Source organism: Prosopis cineraria, unplaced genomic scaffold, assembly GCF_029017545.1.
Source record: "Prosopis cineraria cultivar Desert tree isolate PC_DT_omini unplaced genomic scaffold, ASM2901754v1 PC1, whole genome shotgun sequence".
Taxonomy (NCBI): domain Eukaryota; kingdom Viridiplantae; phylum Streptophyta; class Magnoliopsida; order Fabales; family Fabaceae; genus Prosopis; species Prosopis cineraria.
This window is the reverse complement of record NW_026555332.1, coordinates 5676893-5687423: the sequence shown is the minus strand read 5'-3', so window position 1 is coordinate 5687423 and position 10531 is coordinate 5676893. Positions and strand designations below refer to the sequence as shown.

At 33.8% G+C, this 10531-nt stretch overlaps 1 protein-coding gene across 1 annotated transcript; it reads left to right on the top strand.

Annotated features, from left to right (window-relative positions):
- Positions 1-4183: 4183 nt before the first annotated feature.
- Positions 4184-9742, top strand: LOC129309485 (uncharacterized). The gene is made up of 5 exons (XM_054951085.1): positions 4184-4352; positions 7982-8085; positions 8172-8343; positions 8431-8553; positions 8685-9742. Exons 1-5 carry the CDS (start codon positions 4185-4187, stop codon positions 8760-8762), a joined length of 645 nt encoding a protein of 214 aa, XP_054807060.1. The 5' UTR covers position 4184; the 3' UTR covers positions 8763-9742.
- The last annotated feature ends 789 nt before the right edge of the window (positions 9743-10531 follow it).

Genomic DNA, 10531 nt, shown 5'->3' with positions numbered 1-10531 from the left:
TTTTGGTATAGCTTGTGAGAACTTTATTGAGCAGTAAACCTTAACCTATCAATTGTTTAAGGTAACTAGGAAAAACTTATTTACATAGTTGGATATTAATTACTTATTGATTGAAATTATTTTTTTTAAAACATGATTGATATTTGAACTTTTTGATGCAAATTTGGCATGTTTGAAAATTCTGTTGAATGGTTATAAAAAATATGCACGTTTTACACGTGTGAATGATGATAATGGTTGAGAGCATAACTATGTGTTTAATAGCATGTGGAGAATGCTGGAAGGAAGAGAATCTTATACATATGATATAATTGAAACAATATGTACTAAATGCATATAACTTATTATATGTGCATAGCATGATCATTGATGGGAGTTCGTCTAGGGAGAGGAGTAGATTGATAAACCCACATGGTACTAGCAGCTTACCGTTGGAATTGAAAGCTTGCCTTGGCACTGAGTGTTGAAATCGAGAGGTGGCTTGTTTTATAGTTGATTCGAAACTGTCCCACTTGTTTTATGAGGGACTTGAACCTAACTAGTCTCTATTATTCATGAAGAGGCTATATTAGAGGTACGACACCCTATAGTTGTTAGTATTGAGAGAAAACCATGGTACACAAGTGAATGAATTAACTTAGCTCGATAAACTCCTCACAAGTGGAAGGCTGGGTTAGTCCATAATGAATGTCAGCCACTTAATAGTCACTGGTTTATGTTAAAGGTAACAGGAAGGTATAAGATTGCGTTGCTCATGCATTTAGATTCAGCCATATAGTTATTATCATTGTGGTTTGGCATACACCAGGGGCACATAGTTGTTAGTTTGACCCCATATTATTCATAATTGGTATATACATGATTATATATGTTTAATGCCAATTATATGATTGTTATTATTGTGACCATGACTATGATTGTTATATATGTGAAAAATATATGTGTGCTATTGCCAATTGTATTTGTTTTAAATTAATATGCAACTATAAATTAGGTAGAACTTGGTTATTGAGTGGTTGTACTCACCCCTCATTCTTAAATATTTTCAGGACCTAGCTCATTGAATCTAGATTGCAAAAAATGTGCTGAGGCTTAGGATTGTAGAGTAAATTCTACTTGTATGCCTCATCATGTTGTTTTTGTGTATTAATATTGTTAATTTTCCAACTAAGAATCATATGATTATTTTGAGCTACTTGCATTATTATTGTATACAACTTATGTATTTTATGCCTTGGGTTAATAAATTATGGTGTGAAACCTGATATAGAGCCAAAATACTTGTGCAAGTAATATAAAGTGTATTTTGAGTTGTTATTGATGAATATGAATTATTTGTACAAGAATTTCCTCCCCTTTATGTTTTATAAAATTAGGGGTAAAGCACTAAAAATGTGTTGTACATATTATTGGAATGTTGTGATATGTTGCACAAGTTTTGTTAAGTCTATTAAGTGTGGTCTAGAGTGATTGTAAACTTATGGCACTTGGTTGTGATTTTGGACACTCTAGATATGTTTTGAAAGCATAATGATTAAGTTTGTATTTTGGTGTCCAAATTTTAATTGAGAAATGATTTAAATGTGAAACCAGTGCCATTAGCTAGAGCATGGAGAAAGCTTTTTGTAAATACTTAGATCATCTCAATTGAACGTTAGATGAAGATTTGAGGCACGTCAGAAGTTCAATCAAAAAATATACCATAATGGCTTTTTCTTTTTTCTATCATGGGCTTTTGCATTTTATGCCATAGCATAAATTTTATGCTGGCAACATATTATGAAAAAATCACTACTTTTGCTCTTTTGAACCGAATTTGATGTTATTTTACCTTATATAATGTCCATGCTTCTATATACATGTTTTTCTCTAATTTTTATTTATGAAATAATTTTTTTAGCATGTTAAGTTTTAAAAACTTAGGATCCCTAATTTTACAACTTGGTAATTCAATCAAGTTAGTCCCATGATTACCTTAACTTTGAATTAATGGTGGATTAGTAAGGGTGACCTTACAACGTGGATTCTTAAAAATTAAAAAATAATTTTTTTTACAATGCACATCCTCTTTTGTTTGGATGACATGAATTATGTTCTTTCTAAATCACATTTTCTAAATGTGGTGTGAATTAGCATAGTAGAAGAGCCTTTTTCTATTAGTGTCTCTTGATCTCAATTCTTTCAACGCCCAACCCTAGCACAACCACCTCCAAATGAATCTTCAAGTATGTTGAATGCAAGCTGGGTCAAGTTAGCAGCATATATGTATCCTATCCAAACATTTTTAAATAAATAAAATGAAGTATTTTGCTAACAACAATGAAAGTTGCGAATAAAGTCACGACTTTAGTATGACTTTGATAGTCTTAGACTGTTTTTGTAGTTAATGAAATTTATTCTTTTTGCACTTTATTTCTCCTTCCAAAAGCATCAACAAAGGTCCATAAATATATCTAATTAAACTTTAAACCAAAACAACACAAAATTAGCCCAAAAGGATTGAATTAAAACAAATTGCAAGCTCAAAGCAAGATACACATTTTTTTAATTTGAGCAATCAAAATATAAACACTTGAGCCAAATTATATTAAAATCTTAAAAAATATATTCAAATGATATGACAGAGTTTTTTTAAAAGATAATGCACAATGCTAATAATGGCTTATGAATAGTAGGTGAATTTCACTATCACTTTGTGTGGTTTGCTCATGAGGATGATGTTGATTTTGGACCTTCAATTATCACCCCATGTGGTCCAAGTTGATCGATGATGATATAGGTATGGTATTATTGTAAAGCTAATTAGACTCGTGCAAGCTTTGAATGATATATATTCCCATTTTAATTTGATTAAACAAATTTTACTTTCATTTATTAATTAGATTATATGACAAAGGCCGTCTTGATCTTAATCATTCAAATCTTTGAATTTCTATTAAAAAAATTAATTATAAAATTGCCTTGAATGAGTCATAAAGGTAGCGGTTTGCGTCCTTTAATTTAATAGGCTAGAACATCGTGCTCGGTCCTCATTTTCATGACATTAATTAATTTCATCTTGATCTATAGTTTTTATTTGGCTGAGGCGTAAAAAAAATATATTATAAAGTTAATTAGTGTTTATAAGAAAAATAAAGTAAAACATAAATGCTTCCAAACAAGAAAGTAGAATAATAGAATGAAGCTACATTTTGAACCTTTAGATTTGAAGTTTAAACAAGCTAGCTGCTCCTTCAATTGTAAAACATTTTTGTCAGCTAATTATGGTGCAAAATGTAAAAACATTTAGTATTTTAAAAAAGGATAATACAACTTTAAGTCTTAAATTACAACTCAATCCTTATAATTTATTAAATTAAATAATTATAAAAATTGAGTAGTATTGAGCCAAGGAATTATAAGGATTGGGTTTTTTCCCCAAGGTCAAGAAATTATAAAACTTTAAATTATTTTGATTCAAAATTCAGGGATTGAATCAATAATTGAAAAATAAAATCTTAAACAATAAATTATATTACACATTAACACCTAATAAATGAACCTTTTAATTTATTAATATCTCACATTCATTTGAAAGGAGAGGGTTGTGGATTGTATCCCTAGTGTGTATACACACTAGGGGATAGAACCCACAACCTCTTCTTTTAAAGGAGTATGGGATGTCATTGAATCAAGAAGTTCTTTATAATAAATTGGTTAATTAAGAACCAAAAAAAATCAATTTTCATGGAAATAAAAAATAATTACTTTTATTATTGTGAAATATGGTTAGAAATGTTTTTACAATTGTATCGGGAAAAATAATTAACGAGATTGGGTTATCTAGAGTTCCACCATTTCATGACCTGTTTGACCTCTTCAGGCTAGCATTACTATCATGAAAACCTAGGAACCAGTGTCTTTAATATAATTGACTTTTCAAAAGAAATTACATGAAGAAGAAGGATTCAACCAATAAGAAGCGAATGTAATAAGCCGTCGATTTTTTTCTTCTTTTTGACCGGCATAAGCCGTCGATTCAATACGAATAACACGTCAAACAAATCACTTTTGGCTTTCCTATAAAGAGGTCTCTCACCGCAAATTTCTTCACTTTTGGATCTCTTTCCTGCATGTAACTGTATAGCTATAATATCACTGATATAGCTAAACTTACAGAGGCTATATTGTAAAGTGAATTAAACATGGGTCTTCTTGGGAAAAGCTTGGGTTCCAAGTTTAAAGACATCAGTAAACAAGCTGTTTCTAGGACTGCTATCTTAAAGAACAAGTTTCAAGTACGAGGATCTTATGCTCGCTCTGATGTTGTTCAATTCTTGGACCTTGGTTACCATGACAGAGCTCTCCTTCGGGTAAGCAAGCACAATCTCTTCTCTAAATCACTCAATTGTGAAATCTTTTGTGGGTGTCTGTTATGAGCATAAATTCAAGAAGAGTCTCAACAAATTAGTTTATCATATGAGAGAGTCTCTTAAACTTTTAGAGCCCGCTTTTCATTCATAGTAATGCACTCATATTTGAGAGTCGACATTTCTAGCATCCTTTCAATGAAAATACCAATGTCACGGGCATAAGTGTTTAAGGAAAAGTCTACTCCAAAAAGGCTAATATATTATATGAAAGAATCTCTTAGACTCATAAATGTTATTCTTTTATGAAGCTTCTCGATGCGTACTCAACAACAACAACAACAACAAGCCTTTATCCCACTAGGTGGGGTCGGCTACATGGATTGCAAGACGCCATTGTATCTCTATCAAGCTTTTAGAAATATTATTAATTAAGAGATCACGTTCAACAACTTCCAAGAGTGTTCTCTTAGGCCTTCCTCTACCTCTCTTAATCGGACTCAAAGTTATATGTTCCACTCTTCTCACTGGTGCCTCCCTTGGTCTTCTTTGTACATGCCCAAACCATCTCAACCGATTTTCTACCATTTTTTCCTCAATAGGTGCCACCCTCACTTTTTCACGTATGTGCTCATTTCGAATTTTATCTTTACGTGTATGTCCGCACATCCATCGTAACATTCTCATCTCTGCCACTCCAACTTTATGCTCTTGCTGTCCCGTTAGAGCCCAGCATTCACTACTATATAACATTGCCGGTCTGATAGCAGTACGATAAAACTTTCCTTTAAGTTTATTAGGCACCTTACGGTCACAAATAACTCCTTTAGCTTTTCTCCAATTAAACCACCCAGCTTGAATTCTAAGTGAAATATCTCCACTGATTTCGCCATCATTTTGAATAATGGCTCCTAAATATCTAAACTTTTCCACTTGAGGTATAATTTGATCTCCCAATTTCACTTCCAAATTATTTTCGAATAGTCCTTTACCAAATTTACAATATAAATATTCCGTCTTACTTCTACTCAGACGAAAACCTTTCGACTCCAATGTCCTCCTCCATAACTCAAGTTTGCAATTAACCTCTTCTCTTGTCTCTGCTATAAGAACTATATCATCCGCGAAGAGCATACATTTCGGGATTTCCTCTTGAATATGTTCCGTCAAAACATTTAAAATCAAGTTGAACAAATAAGGACTCAAAGATGATCCCTGATGTAGTCCAATCTTTATAGGAAAATCCTTTGTTTGACCACTAGGCGTTCTTATACTAGTTTTTACCCCCTCATACATATCTTGTATGGCTTTAATATAAGCAATCCGTACTCCCTTTTTTTCCAACGCTTTCCAAAGCACTTCTCTTGGTATACGGTCATAAGCTTTTTCCAAATCAATAAAAACCATGTGTAAATCTTTATCTTTACAACGATACTTTTCCATTAATCCCCTTAGTAGATAAATGCCTCTGTAGTTGATCTACCTGGCATAAAACCAAATTGATTCTCAGAAATACTTGTCTCCAATCTCAACCTGTGCTCAATTACTTTCTCCCACAATTTCATTGTGTGGCTCATGAGTTTAATCCCTCTATAGTTAGTACAATTCTGAATATCTCCTTTATTTTTATAAATAGGAATTAATGTACTTCTCCTCCACTCATCAGGCATTTTCTTGGACCGTAAAATCACATTAAATAACTTAGTTAACCATCTCACCCCTTCTTCACCTAAACATTTCCACGCTTCGATAGATATACAATCAGGTCCGTTAGCTCTACCATTTGCCATTTTCTTAAGAGCTTCCTTTACCTCCTTATCACGTATTTTTCGATAGAATGACAAATTTTGTTCTCCTTCACCAGTTACTAAATCCTCCAAGTTACTAGATGAATCCTCTCCATCATTGAAAAGTTTAGAAAAATAAGTCTCCCATCTATTTTTAATTTCATCATCTGTAACTAAAATTCTTCCCTCTTCATCCTTAATACACCTTACCTGTTCTAGATCTCTTGATTTTCTTTCCCTACTCTTGGCAATCTTATAAATATTTTGCTCTCCTTCCTTCGTCTCAAGGTTCTTATAAAATTCTTCAAAAGCTTTAGAACGAGCTTCACCCACAGCTCTCTTAGTTTCCTTCTTAGCCATACGGTACCTCTTCCAATTTTCTTCATTGTTACACAAATGTATGGCTTTAAAACAGTTCTTCTTATACTTGATTTTGTCCTGTACACTATTATTCCACCACCAAGACTCCTTATCTCTCGGACCAGAACCTTTCGATTCTCCCAAAACTACTTTTGCAACCTCCCGTATCTTTTTAGCCATATCCTCCCATATGATGTTAGCACTTCCCTGAGAATCCCAAATTCCTTTATCCAAAAGATTTCGCTTGAAAATATCTTGCTTCTCACCTTTTAATTGCCACCACCTAATCTTTGGTGTTACTACTTGTCGACGTTTTTGGATTTTACTCATAATACACACATCAAGGACTAGGACCCTATGTTGTGTCGTTACACAGCATCTCCAGGGATCACCTTACAATTTTTACAAAGTTTTCTATCTGTGTTCCTAACCAAAAGAAAATCAATCTGCGACCTTGAGGCTCCACTTTTGTAAGTGATGAGATGCTCATCTCTCTTCTTGAAACAAGTGTTGGCAATCTTAAAATCATACGCCAATGAGAAATCAAGAAGAGTTTGCCCTTCATTGTTTTGCTCTCCAAAACCAAAACCACCATGCACCCTCGCATACTGACCAGCTTCCCTCCCGACATGCCCATTAAAGTCTCCTCCAATAAAAATCTTTTCACTCTGTGGTATGTGTCGAATCAACCCCTCCAGATCCTCCCAAAATAATTCCTTAAGACTGGCTTCTGTCCCGACTTGCGGCGCATAAGCGCTAACAATATTAACAGTCTCACGTCCAATTATCATTTTTAAAGAAATAATTCTGTCTCCAATTCTGCTAACTTCTACAACGTTCTTCTTCCACTCATTATCTATAATGATGCCTACTCCATTGCGTGCACTTACTTTTCCTGTATACCAAAGTTTGAAACCTTGAATATCCTTAGCTCCTTCTCCACGCCATTTTGTTTCTTGCAAGCAAAGGATATTGATTTTCCTTTGAATCATAACCCCTACAACCTCTACAGATTTACAATTTAATGTCCCAACATTCCAAGTACCAAATCTAATTTTGCTCTTATGGACTAACTTCTTTAGCCGCGTGCGTCCAGAATGACGCGGTAGCCCTTGCTCATTTAACACTACATCCGGGCGCCGATGCAGCGGCTCTAACTCACTTATCACTGTACTCGAGCCATGCAGCGCGTTACTTACGGGCAACGACCTAGCATTAACATTATAACGTCTATTGTCCATGTTCATGATAGATTCAACAAATTTTTACATTGGCTGTTGATGGCCTAACACAACCCTCCTCCTTTACCCGGGCTTGGGACCGGCTATAAACATAGGCGGAGTTTCTCGATGCAGTACTCATGGCAATGTATTATGTCTCTTTTATAATGTATAGACTCAATCAATGTATTTGTTTTGTATACTTTGAATTTACCTTAGAATATGTCTCCTCATATCACTGATCAATTTGAGCTGTAACCAAAAGGTGGAGCAGTTAATAAGAGAACAAAACATGGTGGATGTGTTTGTTATGATAGAAAATTACTGCAACTTTCTCAGAGGAAGAGCTAAACTTCTCGAAAAGAACAGGTTAGCGTTCTCTGTCTTTTCCTGTCTATATGTATTCTTTCATATCCGAAATGACTCACTTCGATAAAATCAATTGTTTGAGATAGTGACTGTCCTGAGGAGATCAAAGAAGCAACTTCAAGCCTGATTTTCGCATCCTCTAGATGTGGAGAATTTCCGGAGCTTCAAAAGATTAGAGAGATTTTCACTTTCAGATATGGGGAAGGATTCGCTGCTCATGCTGTGGAATTGCACCAAAATAATAGAGTGAACTCAAAGGTTCTGAAAATTTCTGTATTTGGAGATCATATCTCGCACAATCTTTAGATCCATGATATTGTAACTTTAGTGGTGCTTTTATTTCAGATGATATTAAAGCTTTCAGCTACTAGGCCAGCCATGGAGATCAGACTGAAAGTGCTAAAGGATATTGCTGCAGAAATTGGAGTTACTTTGCAATTGGAACAACACTCGAAATTGACCAATGTGGTAAGAAAAATCACAAAACCAAAAAAAAAAAAAGTTATTGTTGTGAGCAGAATATAGAGAGACTTAACAGTCTACACCAGATTCAACTCTCTGACCTCTGTGAATTGGATTTCTCTGTTATAAAATTGCAGAACAAATTGAGTGATGAGTATGAGGAAGAAGAGCATGAGAGGAAGAAAACTAGCAATGGCACGGACAATTATGTATAGATCTCAGCCTGAACATCAATCATATCAGACATTGAAATTTTCTCTTGAAGAATGGGGGAAACTGCATTTTACTTTCAGAATTAAAACCTAATAACAAAATTACCACATGGCAGTTGCCACAGTGATAGACAATATGTTTGGTATATGGAAAAGTGTCTTCTAGAAAGGAAATGAGAGATGTGGTTAGAAATAAAATGGAATATAGGTCCATTTTCTATTTATTTTCTAGAGAACACTTTTTTACTTGACAAACATTGTGTTAGTTTCGGGAAAATGTATGGTAGAACATAGGAGGAATGGCAATACGAGTGATGAGTCATGAATTGGATCTACAGGAAGGTTCAAAATGAATAAGCGAGAAAACAGTCCGATGCAGCTACAGAGATAATCAACACCTCAATGTGGAACTCATCTTCCTTACCAATGTGACAATCTCAGAGATAGAATCTACAGAAGCTTCAATCTGACTGTATAGAAGTGAAAGTGATGACAAGAACACATGAGAAGCGTATATGAACAAGAAGATAATGTCAAAAGTATCAAACAAGCACCAAAGATGAGCCAAAAGATTTTTGTAGATTATTCATATTATATGATTATCTTTTCTTTCTACCAGCCTCGATGACTTCTTCATTAGTATCTTTTTGTTAGTAAAGCCAGCTATTCTCTCTCTAGTTATCTTAAAGCCATATTATTCTTTCACGTTGGCCTCATGCATTTAAAACCATCTGAAGAGAAGAATCATATTAGTAAAATGAGACAGTTAACCTCATTGGATTCTTCACTTATATATATTTTTTTGATCAACTTACAATGTGAAAATTATAAATTGTGCTCAAATGTAAGTTGTTGGATTAGAGTTTCTAATAAGCCTCTGAGAAGTTACTGGCAGATTCAAATTAGAAAGGCTTGTATGTAGGTGCACACATGTTCTGTTCCAGATTTGCTTTGTGCCAATACTATTGCTTCTTTATTTGCTCTTTGATATTATTGGCGACATGGGTTAGAAACAGGACTTGAACTTGTGATTCTTATTTTTGTGACAATGAATCTTTGATTATTTAAAGTGTCAAGATGGAGTTAAGACTTGATGGTCCAGCTTCAAACCTCCTTTGCTTTTCACATCAATTGCTTTTTGTGAGATGGCTTCATAATTCATTAACAAAATATTTGTCAGCACCGCTCATATACTATGCATTTAGCTGCTTAAGTATTCTCTTTACATGTGAAATTGACAACTTGTGTTGTTTCTATCACCATTCTTGTCCACAGTGACGTAACCAGAAATTAATGAAGGGGAAGTGATATGAAAAATTGGTAAAAACAATTAGGCTAGCCTGACAGAAAGTGGACGTTTGTAACTTGCACCCAATCATGGGCCAAATTGTAAGCTAATTCGTATTCTCAGCTTTAGTTCATATTCATCAAATTTCATCATTATTTTTAAGTTACTAGCTTGCTAAAATTATATAATAATTAATTGTTAAAATTAGTCCAGGGTGACAATAGTAATTTTTTTTATTTCTTCCTTTTTTCTTTTAAATAATTTTGGTTCGCAAAAACACTCATTTATTTAACTTTGATTTGTTTTCAAAAATAAGAATTAAAAAATAAATAATAATACATCACTTTTTTATTACTTCTCTTTTTTTTTTTTTTGGTTATGGTCGATACAAAGGGGTGTTTGGTTTGAGGGTTTTGAGAGTTCCCGTCCCTCTTTCAGCTGAGAATTTTAGAGGAAAACATATTGCTCTCCTTTAAGTTGAGGT